At 42.2% G+C, this 22999-nt stretch overlaps 1 protein-coding gene across 2 annotated transcripts in view; it reads left to right on the forward strand.

The window, feature by feature from the left end:
• Positions 1–888: 888 nt before the first annotated feature.
• Positions 889–22999, forward strand: part of AP4E1 (adaptor related protein complex 4 subunit epsilon 1) — a 67342-nt gene continuing 45231 nt past the window's right edge. For both annotated transcript variants that reach the window (XM_075532137.1, XM_075532138.1), the window contains exons 1-6: positions 889–1143; positions 5723–5794; positions 7597–7720; positions 10838–10911; positions 13630–13751; positions 16573–16732. In XM_075532137.1, coding sequence (XP_075388252.1) covers positions 994–1143; positions 5723–5794; positions 7597–7720; positions 10838–10911; positions 13630–13751; positions 16573–16732 — 702 coding nt within the window. In that variant the 5' untranslated portion in view covers positions 889–993. The remainder of the gene's footprint in view (positions 1144–5722; positions 5795–7596; positions 7721–10837; positions 10912–13629; positions 13752–16572; positions 16733–22999) is intronic.

Below are 22999 nucleotides of genomic sequence, written 5' to 3' on the forward strand. Positions count from 1 at the left end.
TACAGTCTGGAAAACAAGCCCCAAGGGCAGTTCTACCCATAGGGGTTACTAGGGGTCAGGATCACATGACATGACTTGTGGCTTTGCATGGACCCAAGAATCCTCTCCTGGCCTCTTCTGCTTTCTGGTGCTGGTGGCCTCATTACTCCAATCTGTGCCTTCATCTTTCAGGGTCTTCCTCTCTTCTGTATGTGTTGACTACTCTTCTCCCTTGCTGTCTTTTTGTTAAACAAACAAACAAAACCACTTGTGATGATTTTCATCAAAGATTCTCTAGAAGATTCCTGATCAGAGGAGGGGAAACGCAGAACAGATTTTCACATTTCCACAGGACCTAGACTTTCTGGAGGCATGGTAGCTGGAGGACTTGGAGATAATCTGTGAGCCTAAGACCAAAAAGTATTTCCCGAAGTCTTCTTAGAACTGGCAGGGCTGCAGGTAGACCGCCCAGTGGGTGGTGGGCTCTGGATCTCAGGCTCCCTTCCCTCTCATAGGTCCTTCCTCCTTTTTGCACACAGGCTGGCAAACCCCAGGGGGTCGCAGACAGTGAAGATTGAATGAGCGCGGACGTCCCTAAAGAGGGAATCCAGTAATAGGGGTTTATCTCCGGCAGCATGGCAGCTAATAGGAGAGACTCCGGGGGGTGCGGTGGGGACAGGGGAGGACGGGGTAGGGATTGTAAAAGGGACGCACCCCGAGAGCTTCCACAACTAATTCCGAGGTGCCACCTAGGCTGCGTTGGAAACCCCAAGTGTCTGACCCGACCCTCCTACCAGCGGGGTTTTCTTCGCGGACTCTGGCGCCCCCTGGCGGTTGCTCGGGAACATGGTTTTGTTCACCCACGACGCCAATAAAGTTTTCGCCTTCAAACAAACCGGAAGTGCCTACGGAAGCCGGGTCGGCGACGGCGGCAGCTGCGGCCGGGCATGAGGCCGGGCGGCTCCGCGAGGCCGGGCGGTGAGCGCGAAGGCGAAGGCGAAGGCGAAGGCGGCGATGAGCGACATAGTGGAGAAGACCTTGACGGCGCTGCCCGGGCTCTTTCTGCAGAACCAGCTGGGTGGCGGGCCCGCGGCCGCCAAGGCGTCCTTCTCCTCGCGCCTGGGTAGCCTGGTCCGTGGCATCACCCTGCTCACCTCCAAGCACGTAGGTGCCAGCCGGGCCGAGAGGTCAGGGGTGCCGGGGCGCGGCTCCCCTCGACCGGACAGCGGGACCCGGGGGGGCCCTTCGGGGACGACCCTCTCTCGGGGTGCAGTGGGGGCGTATTTACCGGGACTGACCAGGCACGAAGGGCTTCCGTTTCCGTACTTGGCGCTGCTGCCGTCAGCCCTCCGCACCTCGTCAGCGTTTAGGCGCAAAGCGGTAGGTGAGGTGCAGGCGGTGACAGTGCCCAGTGCGACGGCGCCGGGCGTTCACCTACAAGGTCCCCCGACTCCGTTGCGCTCGCCCCTGTTCCCTTCAGCTCCCGGAGGTCAGACGCCCGTACAGATCCTGCCGCCTGGACTTGTAGCTGCACACTGTTGGGGGGCTTTTAGGGTCTTAGGTTAGACAGTGTTGCACAAAACGGGGGGTGCCGCTCCCTGGGGGGGTGTCTGGAACGATCCCGGGGTGTATGTGTGGTGTGTATGGGGGTGTTTGTATCCTACATTATGGGCTATACTACAAAAGTTTTTAACTGCCGAGTTGGCGGGGGCGGCTGATGAATTTATTTTTCTGTAAAAGGGTCAGCAGGCCGTATAAGTTTGGGAACCAATGGCTTCCAAGGGCCCTCAAACTTTTTAAACAGGGGCCAGTTCACTGTCTCTCAGACCCATTGGAGGGCCGGACTATAGTTTTTTTTAAAAAAAAAACTATGAACAAATTCCTATGCATACTGCACATATCTTATTTTGAAGTGAAAAACAAAACGGGGCAGAAACACCCGGTGGGCCGGATAAATGCCCTCAGTTTGAGAACCCCTGGTTCACTTAGACCAACAAGTTGGACAGAAAAAAGGGTAACTCTTCCCAAAAGGTACCATTTGCCAAGTAAGTTACTACCTCCCACAGTCTTAGTTGTAATGGATAGTTATTAAATTGCTGTAGGCATTTTAAAGGAGGCCCGATGACCGCTCCGTGGGAAACAGATGAGGCTATCTGCTCCTGGGAAGACTTAGAGCCTTGGAAACCCCTTCCAGTGTCTCCAAGAGTCGTATTGACTCCATGACAGTGGGTTGGGAAAGATTTCTTTTTTTCCAAATAAAAATATTTGTGTTTTTGGTAAAAAAAAATTACTAAGCAAATTAGGTTCCTATCTAACAATTTCTACATAGTTTGTTCAGGGACATTGGGTACATTTTTCACAGTGGGTCAAGTTTCTCGTTATTCCTCTTCTGGGTGGTTGGTTTCAGTACTCCGGTCTTCCTGTCTGGTTGCCTTCTCATATTTGTTTTTGAACAAATGTTGACTCTTTGGTCCCTTGGACACGAGACGGGTTTTTAAAGGAGCATTGGACGCACGGATGATACTGCTTATTTCACGAGCCAATCTGTTAATTTAGCCAAAAGCTCACCTCACAGAATAGTTTTGGTTCAAGATTTCAGGAGCACCTCACGGCTATAGTCTTGGAGAGTCCTCTGGTTTCAGTGAGTCCAGCGAGTCCAGCTTTGTAAGGATTTTCCTCCTGTTCCGCCTTCTGCTTCCATTCTCCCCAGATCCGTGTATTGTGTTGCTGATCAGACAGTTGGTACCTGGGCACCTTCTAGTTGTTCTGGTCTTGGATTAAGTAGGTGATGCTGTCGTTCATGTAGACTATTGTTCTGTGCACTAGTTTCTTTGGGTCTCTTCCGTCCTGACTCATAGAGACCAGTATAATTCATTCCTCACTTACCTGTATGGTTAGTTCCAAAGAGCTGATTGTTATGTGAAAATCAGGGTTGTGGGAAAATGAAGGATGACCACATCAGGTCACAGGAGGGAGTACGATGACTTAGTTGCCTAACTGCCAAATCACATCATTACATGATTGCCAAATCACTAAGCATCCTGGCTCAACCACGTGGACACCTAATCCTAACCAGCACAGTGACGTCACTCTCACCTCACGCCTCAGTGTTCACTACAGCCAAGCACATGTCGTCAGTAGTTGGATAGTAGAGTTTTTACTATTGTTTTCAATGCACAGTGTGTCAGAAAATGAGATAATCAGTAAGTGAGGAATAGTTGTAAAGTTACATGGACTGTGTAAGATATTGATCCAAAGCTCCGGTCTTATCACTTTATGGCATTATTTGTTTCATATATTAAAAAAATCCATTAACAAATGTAAAATAGATTGCTTTTTAGAATATGCCTGGGCAAGCATACAGCAGTTGAAGTGTCTACGTGTACAACGCAGTGTCATTGAATATATTCTCCAAGTTGTGCAGTGCTCTGCCTGCTTTTCGGAGTTTTTCCTCCTCCACTACCAGAGACTTGGCCCTGAAGGTTTCCGTCTAACCTTCCACATTGCTGTTGTCAGCTTGATTCCTCATAGGTAGTTCTTAGGAGAGCGTATTAATCAAGGCAGACTTACCTTACTACTTTTAGCTAAGCTGTGGTTTCAAGGAATGTTTTGTGGTCTACATTGTAGATGATCTGGAAACAGTAGTTGAACGTTTCACCTAGCCCCCGTGGCTCCAGAAAACCCATGAGAGTTTGGAATTCTGTTTCCCCTTTGATCAGGATTTTAAAAAGAGAGTCTTTGATCAAAATGTTCAGTAATGATAGACATCATATAGTTCTGGGTGTTAGGGAAGTGGACAGTTAGCCACACATTCCATCTCCTGCTCCTAGTCCTGTCTCTCCTGTTGCTCTAGGCATGTAAACTCCAATTGTCAGGCCTTTTCAGACCCCGGCACTAAACATGTGCAGCAAATTTTTATGGAACAAGGCTGTATGATACACAAAGAGGGAAGCGATGTAAAGCAAATTCTCTTCTAAAGCATTTGTCACCTACCCTGGGCTTAAGTGTACATAGGACTAGAATGCACTAGAAGTGCCACGAGAGAAGAGAAGCAGAGTGTCCTGAGAGTTTAATATGTTCTTTAAAACTAAAATAAGGTGCTCTTTTACTGGAGAGGGTTTGCTTCACTCCAGAATCATTGCGTGTGTGTGTGTAATTTTTGTCCTTTGTGTTTTACTCACTGGTAACTTTTCTGAGGTGCTGAATTAAAAAAAAAAGTTTTAGCTGGCATTTTGAAGCTGTATATAGAGTATCCAAATGTGACATCATTTCCCTAAGAGTTTATGATCCTCCACCTAAGAACACCTGCTCATTCAGTGTGATTTACAGATAGCTTTATAATAGCCAGGAGCCCTGGTGGGTGATGCGCTGGGCTGCAAACTGCAGTGTCAGCGGTTTGAAAGTACCAGCCGTCCCTTAGGAGAAAGACGAGACTTTGTTCTCCATGAAGAGTTAACAGCCTTGGACACTCCCAGGGGTAGTTCTGCCCTGTCCTATCGGGTCACCGTGAGTCAGTATGGACTTAGCGGCAGTGGTTTGGTTTGGTTTTTATAGTCTATTTCAAGTGCTAGCAGGTGAAGTAAAATGTGGAGGGTAAAGTGACCACTTTGGAGTGTTTATTACTCTGTGTGTTATGGGGAGCGAGGGACGGGCCAGTAGATGCAGAATTCGCAATAGATCACCCTAGAGGGCCATAGCGGACCTCCTCTGGCTCTCATGGCCATAAGACAGGGGTTCCATAGACCTCCAAGGTCCGTCTTTTTACCAATTCTGTCATCAGCTCTTCCTCCCAGGCCACTCTATCCGTGCCGGTTTTGATAATTTATTGCATTGACCACACAAAACTCACAGTTAAGGTGGTGTTTGTTTTTTTTTTTAGGGAAATTACCATATGTACTTGTGTATAAGCTGAGGTTTTCCAGCACATTTTTAATGTAGTTTTGTGGTAAAATTGGGTATCTCGGCTGATATTCGGGTCAACTTATACTCGAGTGTAGGCGATAATAGGTTGCTTCGAGTCAGAATCCTGAGACAGTAAGGATACAGTCATTGGCCTCCTCAGCCAGCAACCAAGCCTTCTGCAGTTCCCAGCCTCTCAGCCACATAGTCCCTTGGCCTTTGCCTCCTCGGGCCCTGGAAGGAGCCCACCTGTCACTCCATCCCCAAGTTCCATGGTCTGGGGCCAGATGAGGAGGAGAAGGTGCTCCCTAGTCTCAGTAGTGTTGTGCCTCTGAGTCTCTAGGCCACCCAGCTTGTGGAGCATCTGGTCTCTGTGGCCTTCGCCACTTCCTACAGAGATTTTCAATGCACTTTTCCAAGGTCCTCTGGGCTTCTCTCTTCTCCCGCTGCTTCAGAGATGGCCAGGGGGATGGTAATGAAAATTCACCAATCCCCTCTCAGGGTTACATATGCCCTGTTTGCATAGTCCCCCCCCCCCCCAGTTATTAGGTGCACCTTACTGAGACTTGAGTAGAAGGGCATATTATAAGTTTTCATCACACCACAAAATTAGTTTCCTCAACTCTTGTTTCCACCTGAAATCTCTTGACAGTCTTTGAGGGGAGTCACTCTGTGCTCTGCAGGGTGAGCCGGAGGCTGGGGAGATGATGCCTTTCAGCAAATGGTAAACAATTGATATACTCTGTTTTAGTATAATGTCTCTTTTTAATGACTTCTCCCTTTAAAATTAGTTACAGCTTAAAATGATAATTATTCAAATGTTTAAATACATTTTCTTTTTCAGGAAGAGGAGAAATTAATCCAGCAGGAACTGAGCAGTTTGAAAGTGACCGTGTCTGCCCCTACTACAACCCTGGTAAGTTTGCATATCTGACCACCCCGCCCCGCCCTCTGGTGGCTCTTGCCTCAAAGCCATTTCTATCAGAGTAAGGTCACTTTTGGTAGTAGTGAGTCAGACATTCACGTCAGCCTTGTCGTACCAGACACAGGACTTGCCTAATTGAAGCACTGAAGGATTGTTAGACTTTTAAATAATTGGAAAGACCTGCGTCCTTTTTGTACATTTAATTCACTGCCGTTGGGTTGATGCCGACTTCTAGTGAGCGTACAGGACAGGGTAGAATTTCCCCCAAGCTTCTGAGATGGTAACTCCTTGTGGAAGTACAGTGCCCCATCGTTCTCCTGGGAGCAGCTGCGGGTTTCGAACTACTGACCTTGTAATTAGCAGCCCAGTGTGTAACCACTACTCCACTAGGGCTGCTTTTTCACACTTATATAAAGATAAATAAGACCATGCACCTGTTCCAGCTTATACACTAATTTGACTTAAAGGTACACTTTAGAAGGGGTCTTATTCCGAGTGCCGGGACTCCCAGTGTGTTAGTGCACCGGGGTTGAAATCTGATCATTTGGCTGAATTAGCACTCTTACTGCTAATTGATATAGAACCAGGACTTCTAGTAGTTTTTGTTTTCGCATTTTCTTAATTAGTAGTCTTTGTGTGTTAATTAATTAAGTGACCTTTATTAAATCTTATTCCCACAAATCTTATGGGTTATTTTAAAAACTCTTTGTATGTATGATGGACTTTCAAAATGTTCCTGGAATATGGAATTAAAAGATAATAGAATATTTCCATGAACTTCATGAAGCCCTTCCATGTGTCCCTCCCTGCCAGAGTTGATTCCAATTCATAGTGACCCTCTGTAGGGTTTCCAAGGCTGTAGATCTTTATGGGAGCAGACAGCCTCATCGTATTTCCCTCAGAGTTGCTGGTGGATTTGAACTGCCAACCTTGTAGTTAGCAACCTAGTGCTTACCTGACAGTACCACCAGGCATCCTTTATGTGTTACCCTTTCTTTAAAATATTTAAATCTTTACTGAACCATCATGCCCCTTAGAGGATAATAGTTGTGATAGTTTTTTTTAAGCCTATAAAGGAAATTAATGCTTATTATACATAGTATAACTCTGAAGGAAGTATAGGTGCAATTTGATTTTTTTATGTGATAGAAAGTATCTTTTGCAGAAATGATCAACTTCTGTGAATTTATGGATGTTTTAATTTTCGATGTCACATTTTTGAAGCCAAGAGAAAGCACCAATCGATGAAATTTTGTCCATGTGCCCCAGAGCACAATAACTAAATTTAACAGTAGGGGCAGATAGAATTATCAGTAGCTATAGTTAAATTCTATGAGCCCTGGTGACATAGTGGTTAACTGTTGGGTTGCTAAACACAGGGTCATTGGTTCGAAAACTCCAGCCACTCCTTGGGAGAAAGTTGAGGCTTTCTACTTCCCATAAAGAGTTACAGTCTTATAAAACCCACAGGTGCAGTTCTACCCTGTCCTAGGGTCACTCTGAGTCTGCATCAATTTGATTCCATGGCAGTGTTTTTTTTTTAATATCTGAATTATAGTGTTGCCACCAATAAAATATTAAACTTCCAGTGAAATAATTTTCTAAAATTAATACTGTTGATAGTTAAGTTCAAGAGAAACTGGCATACAGTATACACACTCTGGAATTGTGTAATGATTTTATAATACAATCTTCACTGGCAGGATTGAAGTAAGACAAGATTGTACTACTAAGTGATGGCTAAACAAAACATTCTCTTTATTTATACAATTACTACATGTTTTGCTTTTTAGAAAATGATGAAGGAATGCATGGTGAGACTAGCATATTGTGAGATGCTTGGATATGATGCATCCTTTGGCTATATACATGCAATCAAGTTAGCACAACAAGGAAACCTCTTAGAAAAAAGAGTGGGTACGTATGTGTATGAGACGTTTGTATTTTAATGTCCTTAGAGTCCTAATGAGTGTATAAAATGAGTGAAAGTAGGTATAAAAATTGTTTCAAAACAATTGTAATTGTAATTTCCAAAGCTTTAAAACACTTCAAAGATTCAAAGCCTATCAAAGAAATCAGTTTTCCTAATTCACAATATTTTAGCATTATAGAGATGATTAAAAATTATCTGATCTTGGGATGGTTGTTCTATATCTCTATACATTTGTGAAAACTCGTTGAGTTGTTTACTTGAAATGGATAAGTTATATTGCCTGTAAATTACTTTTATATAGCTGATTAAAAAGTCTGTATAACCTCTTCAGATTAAAAGCCAGAAATATTTCTAAATATAATAAAACCGAAATCAAGTGGAACAATTTAAAATATTTTTTTCTTAATTTCATGAAAGTTAGTTTTGAGGATTAAAAGTTAAAAAGTTTTGTCTTTGATTTCAATAGCCTTTGTGACTGTTAGGGAAAGTCCTCCCAAGGACTTAGCTCTAGTAATATGTTCAGTGTTGCGTCAGAATTCCCAGAAGGAAGCATTGTGGAAGGAGTACCACATGCTCCTTATTGAAAACTAGAAGTTGAGAAGGGTCGTGCTGTTAGGGACCCACATTCTTCCACTAAATCCATTGACCTGTGCTGGGGTGAAGGGTGCCTTGATAGCGATTCTGAGACTGCGGACTGTGTTCCACTCAGAGAGTCTCTGCTCGCTCCTTGTTTGGCTGCCATGGAGACAAGCCCCACTTTGTCTTGCACCATCTTGTCTATAGGTAGAGAAGTTGTATTTTGTACTCCAAGGAGAATGCTTTCTGGCTCTGTGGATACTTGAGGCGACTCCTATCATCTGTTACCGTATAGCACAGGAACCATTTGAAGATTTATACCATCATTCCAGGCCATGCTGGTTAAATCTCTCTCCTCTAGTGTGATGGCTGGAGCTACTTCTGTTTGATGAAGCCTGCGTCATTGGCTGGGATCGATGATTTCCCAGTCCTCTACAGCCTGAGGGCCAGGTGTTCCCCACCCCTGCCTTATGGTGATGTCTTCTTAATGCCTGAGCTCCCAAACTCATTTCAAAGTAAACAAAGCAAACCTAACCTTGCCTGGATCCCTAAAATCAAGCTTTTGAAAACTTTACAGTCAGTAACCATGAACTGATTGAGTGGTGGTGGTTTTTTTTTGTACAACTGTTGACTGTATTCTGCTTATGAGACAACATATAATTAAAATTTTTCAATTTAATTTGTTTTTGATGTAAATTTTTACATGTTCTAAAGTTAAGAATTTATAAAAAGGTATATTCAGAGAAGTCTCACTTTCATATTTATTATGTCTGTTTAGTTGTCCCCTACGTACTTAGCCTTAAGTATGACTTTTTAATAAGTTGTATTCAAAGAAACAAGCCAGTGTGCACACACACTTATAGACCCTTATGTAAAAAGTAGCATATTACATTACCGTATACAGTTTGCACTTTGAAGAACACACTACAGTGCAACCTGTGAAAGCCAGACCTGGATGACACTGCCTTACAAACCCCGTCTTTGACAAGGTGCAGTCTTAGCACATCCTCTCACTTGTTTTGGTGAGGAATATTGTTTTCTTTCGCTACCAGGCTTCTGCCGTACATAGGTTCTAGCTGGCATAGATTTTACTGTATAGACTGTCATACACCCGGTTGTGACAGCTCATTGTTTTACATATGGATTTGCATAATCTGCTGGTTGGGTGCATTAGGGTGGCTTTTTTTCTCAGACTGATCCCATTCATGGATAGATATGTGGGTTGTTTGTTGGCTTTACTGTTGCACATAATGTCTCAGTAAATCACGATGATACATGCATTACTTCATATGTTTTAAGACCTTGTAGAATTTAAGGCCTAAAAGTAATTTTTATTGAAATCCATGTACTTGATTGCGCAGTTTTCAAATATATTTAAACTATTATAGGATATATGAATTATATGCCAATGAAAACTGTTTAAAAATACATATTAGCGGAAAGAAATAAATTCAGGTACTTGAGAAGTCTTACATTTTATTGCCAACTAGGAAGACATTTGTAGATATTAGATTGTCAGAAAGTTCATTTTTTATGGGAAATTCCATTATCTTTTTTTTAACTATGTATTTAAATTTTTGTACAAAACAACCTTTCACCATCAAAATACTCTCCATTACACTTAATACATTTTCCAAATATGCAATTCCATTCTTGGAAACATTTTTCAAGCTCTTCTGTTTGCATGGCTGACAGCACCTCCCTCATTTTTTTTCTTTTTTTAACATTTTATTAGGGACTCATACAACTCTTATCACAATCCATACATACATCAATTATATAAAGCACATCTGTACATTCTTTGCCCTAATCATTTTCAAAGCATTTGCTCTCCACTTAAGCCCTTTGCATCAGGTCCTCTTTTTTTCCCTCCCTCCCCGCTCTCCCTCTCTCATGCACCCTTGATAATTTATAAATTATTGTTTTGTCATATCTTGCCCTGTCCGGCGTCTCCCTTCACTCCCTTTTCTGTTGTCCGTCCCCCAGGGAGGAGGTCACATGTAGATCCTTGGAATTGGTTTCCCCTTTACACCCCACTCACCCTGTACCCTCCCAGTATCGCCCCTCACACCCCTGGTCCTGAAGGGATCATCCGCCCTGGATTCCCTGTGTGCATTATCTTTTAATGGCAGTTTCCCACAGCCTTTTTGAGGCCCCCTGTGCACACAGCAGAAGCTGGACCCCTTGGTGGTCTCAGCACGTGCAGTTGTGGGACATGAATTGCATGCTCCTACGTGCACAGCCGCACTCCCTCCTTCCTGAGCTGTACGGCCCTTGGTAACATCAGCTGACCCTTAAGTTACCTTGCTGGTCTTTTGTGTAAGCCCTGATTTTGAAAGACTTCAGGATGCAGACCATCTAAGTTAGCGAAATGTTTTACATCTCTTATCTCATCATTTTAAAAATATTTATATGTACTTGATTTCTTTGTTGCTTAAGAACGGTTCTATTTTGTCATCTGTGTAGCTTCTTGTGAACAGGTGTATTTTTTGTACTAATGAAACCTTTATCATTAACTTCTATAGGTTATTTGGCTGTTTCTCTATTTCTACACGAAAATCACGAACTGTTGCTTCTCCTTGTGAATACAGTTATAAAGGTATTGCATTTTGTGGGGGGTTCCTGTGAAGTTTCATTCACTCCTGTAGGCCCAGACATTTCTTCACAATTATATTGAGCTAGACAATTAATTTGGAAGAAAGTGGGGTTAGAACGAGCCCTTAGATCAGTGTCTGTGCCTGTAAGCAGCTGCTGTTCTTGTTTATTAAGGCTTCATCGAATGAAGCTCTGGTTGCAGCCTGTCGCACTTTCTAGCAGGCTGCTGTCTTTTCTCTAGACTCTGTGTAATGAAATGGAGTTGTAAATAGGACAACGGAAGACTGTACACTTTAAGACCCTTTAACAAAAGAGAAAATAGGTGAGCAGTGGAAATGTACAGATAATAAAAACCAAATTTAGTCCATACTCAACAATATTTTCTGCTAAATTTTCAAATAAAAGTTGATAATGAAGTGTAATTGAGTGCTTTAACTTTCATGAGTTATGATCAAGTGACAGTCTGTGGATAATATGTGAATATAGTGTAGTGTATAAAGTATAGTGTATGTAGTATAGTGTATGTAGTAGAGTGTATAAAATACTACAGGATAATATTTGAAGGAGTTTTCAAGATCATACATTTATGAGCTTAAGTTTCCCCAAACATTGGAGAACCTGTTTTCAGATTCTGTTATACTTACTTATAAACTCTGTGCATACCTCATCAGACTTGATCAGAAAACATTCATAAGGGTCAACAGACAGGCCTGGAAGTTTTTATAGGCCCCCCCTCCATGTTTTCCTATATAAGATAAGCAGCATAAATAATCCTGAGGTGAAAACAATGGGCTGATGGTTCTGGGGACATGGGGGAAGGGGAGGTGCCAAAGGAGAGTGTAGAATGTCTGGTGGGGTCTGATCAAGGGCAATGTAGTCAAGAGGAATTACTGAGAGCCAAATGAAGGTCGAACTTGATAGTGGGACAGGAGGAAGGTAAAAGGAAACAGAGGGAAGAACTATGATACAAAGATATTTATTGAGGATAAATATAGGCATGTGTATATGTAAATATATTATTTGTAACGATAGGGATATACCGTATATACTCATGTATAAGCCAAGTTTTTCAGCACAAAAAATGTGCTGAAAAACGGGTTCAGCTTATACTCGGGTCAGTGGTACCCCAGCGAGATGTAACATCTCACGGGTGATTGCCATTCTTCCGCTGTTCATTCAAAGCCCCGTTGACACTGCAGGGCTTTGCATGTGTGTTTACTCACATCTAACCAATCAGAGCCGTCCTATGACGTGGACGGCTCCAATTCGCAGAAGCACCTGTAGTGATTCACTTACACTGGCAGCTGACCTGGTGAGGATGTGTCTGTGGCTGCACTCCGGCTCTCCCCTCTGGTCTCTGTGTTAATTCATATCCTGCATGTCCCACCCTAGGCTTATACTAGAGTCAATCAGTTTTTCTGATTTCCCAGGTAATAATTAGATACCTCAGCTTATACTCGGGGTCGGCTTATATTCGAGTATATATGGTAGGTCTGTATACATATGTTTATATGTTAAATGTCCAGATAGCAGACGGGCATTGGGTTTCTATTCAAGTCCTCCCTCAGCACAAGAACACTTTGTTCTAATAACCTGGCATTCTGTGATACTCACCTTCCCAACACTATCACTGGAGTCAAACGGGTGCCTAAGCAAATGTAAAAAAAGCTGATGGTGCCCCGCTATTAGAGGATAAAGTGTCTGGAATCTCAAAGGCTTGAAGGTAAACAAGCGGCCATCTAGCAGGGAAGCAACAAAGCCCACATGGAAGAAGCACACCAGCCTGTGTAATCAGAAGGAGTTGACGAGATCAAGTATCTGGTATCAGAAGACCCCAAACAAACAAATACACTGATGCAAATGATGGGGGTCATAGTGGCCATTCCCTCACAGAAGGGTCACAAAGGAATGAACAGCCAGGGCGCAGTATAGCACCGATGAAACATGCAACATTCCTCTAGTTCTTTATGCTTCCTCCCCCCCACTATCATGACCCCAGCTCTACCTTACGAATTCAGCTAGACCAGAGCATGGACACTGGCACAGATAGAGCTCTCAGCACACGGACTCCAGGACAGATAAACCCTTCAGGAAGGAGTAGCAGTATCTTTGAGGGTAGGGGAGAAGGAGGAGAAAGGGAGACCTGATCGCGATGATCAGTGTATAACACTACCCCCTCCCCAAAGAGGAATGAGCAACAGAAACGTGGGTGAAGGGAGACAGCAGAGTGCAAGATATGAGAATAATAATAATTTATAATTTATCAAGGGCTTGGGAGGGTGGAGGAGGGAGGGAAAAAAGAAGAGTGGATATCAAGGGCTCAAATAGAAAATGTTTTGAAAATGATGCCAACATATGTACAAATCTGCTTGATACAATGATGTATGGATTGTTATAAGAGCTGTAAGCACTCCCAGTAAAATGATGTATATATTTAAAAAACTGTATATATAAGCATATATGAATGCTTGTATTTCATTATATATGATGTGGTGTAACTTCCTTTGAAAGTTCCATTCATATTATTGCCGATGAAGGAGTTTGAAATGGTTTTATTACTGGTGTAGAAAAGCTTTAAAGGCTGTAGTCAGGAAACTATTTTGGACAGTATCCAAACAAAGTTAGTGGACTGTACGAAGTCTATAGGACCAGGACTTAGTTGAGCTTACCACCCTAGTTTGAGCAGTTAGCTGGAAAGCTGTCTTTGCTCTCATTCTGTCAGGACTTGCAGAGTACCAACTTGGTGGAAGTCTGTATGGCACTTACAATCGTCAGCCAGCTCTTTCCCCGAGAAATGATTCCAGCTGTTCTTCCATTAATAGAAGATAAACTGCAGCATTCTAAGTAAGTGTGTTCTTTTTGGATCAGTTTCTGTACCATGTATTTCAAAGCAGAATATTTGTTATGCTCTGACGCTGTTAGAGTAGACACTACTCCTACTCCTCATTCATTGATGTGGCTGCGTTGCCAAGACCAGGTAGGCGTGCAGAAATGACCGTTTTGGGAACTTTGGTGACCACATGCTCCGGGGGCGCTAGGGACTGCTTTAGAGGCCGCTCTTCAGGACTTCTCCCTGCCCTGCAGCTTCCTAGTCAGAGTAGTTTGGACAGACAGCACAGCCTGGGGTTGCGGTGCCTTTTCAAACTGCGCCCAGAGCGACCAGGAGGGAACTGCCCTACCTCGACCTACACGGAGCCTTGTTTTTCTACAGAAACACCCACTCAACTGTAGTCCACGCGCCCCACTGCCCCCAAATGCACAAATGGCTGACTCTGGCATAGTGGCTCCTACATGTTCCCCTCTCCCACTTTCACCTTGACTCTCCCAGACATGCAGTCTGAAGCCACCAACCTGTGATCACAACTGAGAGTCAGCAAGGTTCACGTGTGCAGGCCTGGAGTACAGCACCCCCACCCTTTTTTTTTGTTTTTAATTCAAAACTCTTATTTGTATCCAAGATGGGGAGAGATGTGGGAGGGAAGGAGCCCCTTACCTGGCTTCCAGGTGCTTTAAGTAGATTTGCGAAATGTTGGGTAACAAGATAGTTGCTTAGTGAGTAGATGTATTCACTAAGTGCCAGATGTAATGCAGATTTATTTTTATGTGAATTTGGGACAGTGTTAGACTCCTTCCTAAAGATAAACAGAGACAGTGAGGCTCAGTATCAGGAACCCTGGCTTACTTCCCAGTTCTACCACTAACGAGCAGTGGTCCTGTTTTCCCCTTGACTTGGTGGGGTTGCTGGAAGCTCCTTCATTCTGCTCACAAAGTTGCTTGAGGATAACGTGGGATGATGGGAAACATTTGGAAATGGTTCAGATACCGTGAGTGCAAAGCGTTGGTGTATTGGGAAGATCCTGTAGTCTTTAAAACCACAGTGCTCAGTTTCTGTTTGTAGCAGAATATATCCAAGTGAACATTAACTTGTAGTGTTTTGCTAATCTTTTCTTATAGGATTCCTTAACTCTGCCCTTACCAGTTTGACTTACATTTTCACCACACTTTGAATATTACTTTATGTTCTCACCAGATTTGGAATTATTTTTTTTGGATAAAGCCCTTTAGTCTCATAATTGTTAAATCTTAGAAGCACTTTGCAGTCATTTTCCATTTTTCCTTTGTGACTATAATATAGACATTCTTGACAGAGAGTATTTTTGTTATTCATACTACGTTTCTTTAATTCATGTGCATCTCTTAGAGCTAGGAGACTTTGGGCTGTGAGTCTTTAGCTAATGTGATTGTATTTACTGTGTATTATAGTCTAATGACATACTTTTATAATCTGTTTACGTTTAGTCTGTGTTTGGAACAAAAGATGGATAGAGACTGTTACTTGGAAAGGAATATTTGCTTGTTTCAGATCATGATAGCCAGCAGCAGATTTGTAAATAACTTTTCCTCCCCAGTATTGTCTTGTGGTGGTAGCCCACACATAGGCCCCGTATGAAATCCTTTAGAGAGGTTTTCTTCTGCCTCCCATTCACGGTAGTTTCATCCTAGCCTCCTTTCTTTTCCTTGGAGTTCAGACTCTTGCAACCCTGCTTCTGCAGTTAGGGGCATTCCCAGCTTCATGCTTCAGGAATAAAGGGCTCCGGAATAGGGGCAGAAGGTGGATAGCCAGCAGGTGTCAGAAAGAGGATGCCGCAGACTTGCCTTAAAGTCCCTGCCATGTTTGAGCAAGCCAGACCAGAGCCAGAATCCAGTTCTGCTGGCGTCTTGTGAGGTACTGCCGTTTGACCCAGGCTTATGGATTCCTGAGCCTGTTCAGAGTTTGCAGTCTTCCTCCTCTTCAAGCATTTACCTACTGTCTAGTACTGGTTAGCATCCAGTGACGTTCGTATAAAGAACAGCTCCTCTGGAATGAGGATGGTAGAGACTTCACCATTGAAGAGACTCATGTTACTAGTTCTCTTTTTTCTGATTTCAGAAGTCAGATATGGTTGTTACACCTGCTCCCATAGACAAGAGACTTCAGTAATCTTTTTTTCACGTATTCAAGATTTCCACCTGTATTTAGAGAGATGCAATTAGTGTTCATAACTCCTAGTTCAAAGTTCTGTGCTGTTAGCAATGCATCATGTTTTTTACTCATTTATGAAATTTGATTCTAAAGGAAAACCACAAGTCAGTATGCCTCCATGGAACACCTGTGGACCATTGAGTAACTCGGAATTCAAACACATTACTATTGAGTCAGTGCTGACTCATTCTGACTCTATAGGACATCTATTACCCTTGGGAGTTTCTGAGACTATTTTTTTTCCAAAGCCATTTTATTGGGAGCTAGTACAGATATATCATTCTGTAGTTCGGTCATGTCGAGCAGTATTGTGTAATTGCTACCACAATCAATTTCAAAACATTCTTTTCCTCCTTGAACTCCTTGACATCAGCTCCCTTTTCCATCCCCCTGTACTGAAGGAGACTTCCGTAAGCTTGTGGGGAAATTTCCTGTCTTTCAAGTCCGTGAATTTTTTGGAGACCCTTCACATAACATGGATAGGCAAGCCTCTTGTTACCTGACCTTTTAGAGATGATAGTGACATTATATAACAATATATAAATTGTAAGGTTGTAGTCATTACTTTGAACTCATCTGGGCCATAATCTTGGAACTAAATACCGGTGACGGGGTTGTTGACATTTCATTTTTTGTCTTCAGGGAGATCATACGAAGAAAAGCTGTTCTGGCATTACACAAATTCCATCTAATTGCTCCCAATCAAGTGCAGCATATCCATATTAAATTTCGGAAAGCACTCTGTGACAGAGATGTGGGGGTTATGGCTGCCTCTTTGCACATATACCTTAGGATGATTAAGGTAAGTTGAACATTTTTGCAGGCATGAAAAATGAGAAAAAATATGGAATTAAAAATCTTCCAGCAAATAGCCTTATTAACATTTAAGGATTTTACTGCTGATTGACAGTAATTCTTGCAAATTAGAGTTGTCAGACTGGTCTTTTTTTTTAATGCCTATGATTTTTTCATAGCAATTTTTCATACGAACATAAGAACAATTGTGAAGGATGGACCAGACAGTGTTTTGTTCTGTTATGCATAGGGTCACTGTGAGTCAGAATGGGCTCAATGGTACCTGACAACAACAAGAATTTTTTTCATGTTACAGAAGCACGGAAAGATACTGGCTGTAGAAGGTGACTTAAATATGCAGATCAGTGCACGGGTATAGCAGTATCAGAGATGAGAAGTAGTTTTGAGCTTGTGCTAGATCTACCCAGGTGGTGTTGACGTCATATCTCAGCCCAGGAAAGAGGGGTGAAGAATGGCAGACAGGGCCTGAAAGGTGTCCTTGTACTTACTCTACCAATGAAAACTTTGTTGGGTTTTTTTTTTTGGATTAGCAAATTTGTCTTTTGTAAATTTAAAAATAATTTTAAAAACATCATCTAATACAACAGTTCTCAACATGTGGGTCGTGATCCCATTGGGGGTCAAAAGAGGTTGCCTAAGACCATCGGAAAACACATATATTCGATGGTCTTAGGAACCGAGACACCACTCCTCTATCCTTCTCCAAGCTGGTCCGCCCACATGCAGATGTGCTGATCTGGTGAGAAAGAAGCTATCTCACTCTTCCCACTGAACGTTGGCTTTTTATGCATACTGTCGCAAAGTGTAGCAATGTAGCTTACTGTTGATATATTAAGACTGTTACCCATGCTACACCATGCTTCAAGACAAAATTTCATTTATTGTAATTAGAAATAAATATTTCACAATTTATAATAAAATATTGTTTTTGTCATTAATCACTATGCTTAAATTATGTTCAATTGTAAAAATGCAAATACATCCTACATATGGGATATTCACAATTCATAACAGTAGCAAAATTATAGTTATAAAGTAGCAACGAAAATAATGTTATGGTTGGGAGATCACCACCAGATGAGGAACTGTAATAAGGGTCTTGGCATTTGGAAGGTTGAGAACCACAGCTCTAATAGGTGCAAATAGTTGGGGAAAATGCTCCAGGGTTTATTGAGAAACAGTAACCCCTATGTCTGCCCATTCTCTTCCCCTACTGCCCTGCCTCTGTTCTGTTTCCCAGTAGCAACCAGTATCTTAATGCTTTTGGCCATTGGCTTAATTGTTGGTTGTCTGAGTTAAGCCAGAGTTTGCATTGCTAAGGATATCTAAACAATTACCTATCCTGAGCTAGTCATGATTCTTTTCTTTACAGTATTGTATTTTCTTCTATTTACATTTTATTTGCTTAGTTATCTGGGCACCTGCTATTGACTTTTCCTCCTGACAGATCTATGTTGTACCTAGTACTTATTTCCCAAATGGATTCTCTCTCAGTTCCTTCCTCTCTGCTCTCACTGTTCCCTCAGGCAGGTGGCACATTGCTCCCATCTGGGGCCTCACTGCATTCCATCAAAAGGGACTTCAAAAAGTTCCTGGAAAAATGAATTTGAAAGATGATGGGACTTTTTGAAACCCCTTAGTAGATTCTAAGACAGGATTTTTGGAAAGTAAGTATCTTGAGCACTTGTGTCTAAAAATATCTGTATTCTTCTCTTACACTTGATTGATAGTCTGACCGTAGCATCCTCTGTAAAATCATGTTTCTTCAGAAATTTGAAGGCCTTGCTCCACTGTTTTACAACTCCCTTTGTTCGTAAGAAAATTTTCTAACATTCTGATTTTGTATCTTTTACACGAAACTGTTCTTTTTCTCTTTGGAAGTTTAGAGGATCTTTTATCCTGAAGATTTCCATGAGCCCTTTCAGTACCGAGAAGTGGTCTCATGTTATTTCTTGGCTAACTCCCTCATTCAGTCACTGCCATAAGTTAGTTGTTAGCTCCCTGCATTTGTTCTTTTTTTGTTTGTTTTTTTTTGTGGATTGTGTAAAGGTCTAGCGAGCTGAGCAGTTTTCCATTCAACAATTTACACGTATTTTGTTTTATGTCATTGATTCTAAGCGCCACCATGTAGTAACACTTACCCACGCCCTCCTGCTCTATACCTAGTTCCTGAGTGTCTTCTGCACTTAGTCCTGGGTAAATGATGCTGCTTTAATCTGAAATGGTTGGTTAGTCAAAGGGGTGCATATTTCCTAAGTGATACAATTCCCCTTCTAGACCTATTATTTGGGTGAGTTCATTTCCAGGCCTGAAGGGTGACCAATGGCAGGATTTTACCATTCTCTATTCTGCCAGTACACTTTTTTCCTTCTTCAGGATTTTCAGTTTTATTCCTCATTCCCTACTCTATCCCGGAATCCCTAATGGGGTCTTCTGCAGCACAGTGGGTGGGGAGCAGGACACACCCATCTTCTGGAGAGGCAGAGAAAACTGTCACACCTGAGAGCCCCGAGTTTTTCTTTGAACTTCCTCTTTTATTCTCCTAATATTCATTTTCTCCTACATTTTAGCAACTCTTAAAATTAATTTTGCTGTCATTTTATTTTCTTTCAAAAATTATTACTCTGAATGTTCCTTTGTATGTTTAAACATTTAAAAAATAGAATCCTTTTCTTATGTCAAAAATACTCTTTACTCTGCTTTTCTGAGGATATTTATATTTAATATGGGTGGTTGGGGTTTTTCTACCTGCACTGCCTTAGTGTCTTGTGTTTTTTTTCTGTTTTACTCACCATTTATTTTGATACAGCAATATTACCATGACTAGTGATGGTTGGCTATTCTTTTGTTTAAGAATGGGTCATTAGAAAGCTGATTAAAAGCTTGGTATGACTGGGTAAGAGTCAGTACTGGTTGACAGAGCCATGAGAAGACAACTAGGCTTTGTAATTATATAGACATTTGGCTGTAGCTTCTTTCTCTAAGACCAGGTTTTAGATGAGGATTCTCAGTTCTCATATTCGAGGAATGCTAAGCCTGCATGCCTGCTCTCTGAGAACTCGGCAGGGATCTCAGCACATAGTCTTCAGTGGGTTGTACCTACTCCGGGCCTGCTTATTTCCCCTTGCCACCACGTTTGCTTTATATTCCCACCTGTGGAATCTCTATAGTTCAATTTCTCTGGGAAATAATCCTCCCGTTTTCGATGGGATTATGTAAGGTAGGTGTCACTTTGCGCATTTGGGAAAAGAATCCTGGTGCTCTAACTACAAGGTGCACATACAGTCACTGAAGCTTCTTGGTTGTTTAATCTTGCATCTTCTCTTGTTAGTGCCTGGTGCCTCCAGTCATTGAGCCTCAGGAACTCTGTAAGGCAGGTTAAACTTATGTAGCTCCTTCCTGCAAGTCCTGAGATTAAAGCTTCCTTTACTCTGCTGCTAAGCTAACAGCTCTTCTGTTTCCTTTCTTCCACCTACCCAAACTTGATGCTAACTCAGAGAGACCCAATAGGACAGACCAGACCTGCCCATAGTGTTTCCCAGGCTGCAGTCTTGATGGCAGCAGATGGCTACACGATTCTTCCAAGGGTGGCTTCAGACGGCTGCCCTTTCAGTTAGTAGCTGAACAATTACATCCTGCTCTACCAGAGCTCCTTTCTTGTTCTTCCACAAATACATTGAAATCTTTCACTCACTCTTTTGTCTCCTCTCTCATTTTTTAAAATCATATTTTGGGGGGCTCATACAACTCTTATCACAATCCGTACATTCATCCATTGCGTCAAGCACATTTGTACATTTGCCATCATCATTCTCAAAACATTTGCTTTCTACTTGAGCCTTTGATATCAGCTCCTCATTTCCCCCCCTCTCCCTACCCCCCTCCCTCACGAACCCTTGGTAATTTATAAATTACCATTATTTTGTCATGTCTTACGATGACTGATGTCTCCCTTCACCTTCTTTTCTGTTGTCTGTCACCCAGGGCGGGGGTTATATGTAGATCCTTGTGATCAGTTCCCCCTTTCTAACCCCACCTTTCCTTTACCCTCCTGGTCTACTCTCATTATTGGCCCTAAGGGGTTTATTTGTCTTGGATTCCCTGCGTTTTCAGCTCTTATTGTGCCCGTGTACATCCTCTGGTCTAGCTGGATTTGTAAGGTAGAATTGGAATCATGATAGTGGTGGGGAGGAAACATTAAAGAACTAGAGGAAAGTTGTATGTTTCATCATTGCTACACTGCACGCTGACTGGCTCGTCTCCTCGCTATGACCCTTCTGTAAGATGTCCAGTTGCCTACAGATGGGCGTTGGGTCCCCACTCTGCACTGCCCCTCATTTACAATGATATGATTTTTTGTTTTTTGTTGCCTGATACCTGATCCTGTTGACACCTCGTGATCACACAGGCTGGTGTGCTTCTTCCATGTGGGCTTTATTGCTTCTGAGCTAGATGGCTGCTTGTTTATCTTCAAGCCTTTGAGACCCCAGACGCTATATCTTTTGATAGCCAGCCACCATCAGCTTTCTTCACCACATTTGCTTATGTACCTGCTTTATCTTCAACAATCGTGTTGGGAAGGTGAACATCATGTAATGCCAGGTTAATAGAACTAAGTGTTCTTGTGTTGAGGGAGTTCTTAAGTAGAGGTTCCATGTCCATCTGCTATTTTGATACTTAACCTATAAATATATGTACATAGCTCTATTTCCACATCATTATATATATGTATATATATGGCACATGTACATGCCTATATTTAGACTTCTATAAATGCCCTTTGCCTCCTAGTTCTTTCCTCTATTTCCTTTTACTGTCCTCTTGTCCCACTATCATGCTCAGTCTTCATTTGGGTTTCAGTAATTCCTCTTGGTTACATTGCCCTTGATCAAGCCCTACCAGGCCTCCTACACCCTCCTTGCCATGGATTTTAGATCACTTGCTGTTCCCTTGTCCCTTTGTTTGTTAACACCCACTTCCTCCCCCCCAACACCCGCCTTCCCTTCTCCCATGTCCCCCTGCAACCGTTGGTCCCATTGTTTTCTAGATTGTTCATCGAGCCTGTCTTATCTAGATAGACTGCAGAGAGGATCATGGGAGCTCTGGTGTTGCTGTGAGCTGGGTGTTGGGTACTGAGTGTAAGGTCCGTCGCTCAAACCCCACAGCCGTCCCTGGGGAGAAATAAGAGGCTGTCTTAGGAACTCTAAGTCGGGTCGCTGTGAGGCAGAATTAAGTTGGTAGCGGTGTGTTTGGTGTTTTTTATGGTCATTCTTTTGCCTTTAGGGATAATATCGACTTTATTTTTTAATAATTAAATCATTTTATTGGAGCTTGTACAACTCTTATCACAATCCACACATACATCCATTGTGTCAAGCACTTTTGTATATTTGTTTCCCTCGTCATTCTCAAAACATTTGCTTTCTATTTGATAGTATCTCTTTTGAAAACATTTTTAATTATCAATTTTATTTGCTCTTGTGTTGTGTTCAATCCTCCATGTTTAACAAGTTAAAAAAGAAAAAACCCAACTAAGCACTCTGAAGCACAAATAGCGTTTGTTAATTTTGGTATAGATTTAATCTTGTGAATTAGCATTTTTTTCATATGCATTCTGTAACCATGTTAGTACTAATTGACATTGTGCATTACAGACCTGTTTATATTAACATGCATTAAGTGTGTATAAAATATAGGTATGTAATTCATATATGTACACATTTACATACATACATAACTCGTACTTTTCTACTCGAGGGTTCTACAGTAAACCTCTTTATGCATATTTCATTGTGCCCCTAGGATATATTCTTACAAAATAAATTCCTAAAAGTAGAATGACTATATTTAAAAAGAGCAATATATATTTGTACCACTAGTTAACTAGAGGGCACTTTTCCTTTATTTTGGAAGCACGGCCAAAATACTTGCAACCTATGTCATAGATGAAAGGGTAATATCTTCATTATGGAAAGAGAAAATCCATAAGAACAGGATAAACAACCGAAGAGAAAGATGGTTAAACCATGTGGAAAATCACATTGCTGATGAGTAAATACAGTGGTTCACGACTGAATGAAGATGTGCCCTACGCCAGAGTTCAGCAGACTCTCTCCGACTGTCCAGATAGTAACTATGTCGGGGTTCACCAGCCTTGTGGGGTCTGTCACTGGAGCACAAAAGCAGCCCGAATGTTGTGCGTTGTCCTCCCGTCACCTCTGACCCAGCGTGTGGACTGGACGTCCACTGCTCA

This window comes from Tenrec ecaudatus, chromosome 14, assembly GCF_050624435.1.
Source record: "Tenrec ecaudatus isolate mTenEca1 chromosome 14, mTenEca1.hap1, whole genome shotgun sequence".
Classification (NCBI taxonomy): domain Eukaryota; kingdom Metazoa; phylum Chordata; class Mammalia; order Afrosoricida; family Tenrecidae; genus Tenrec; species Tenrec ecaudatus.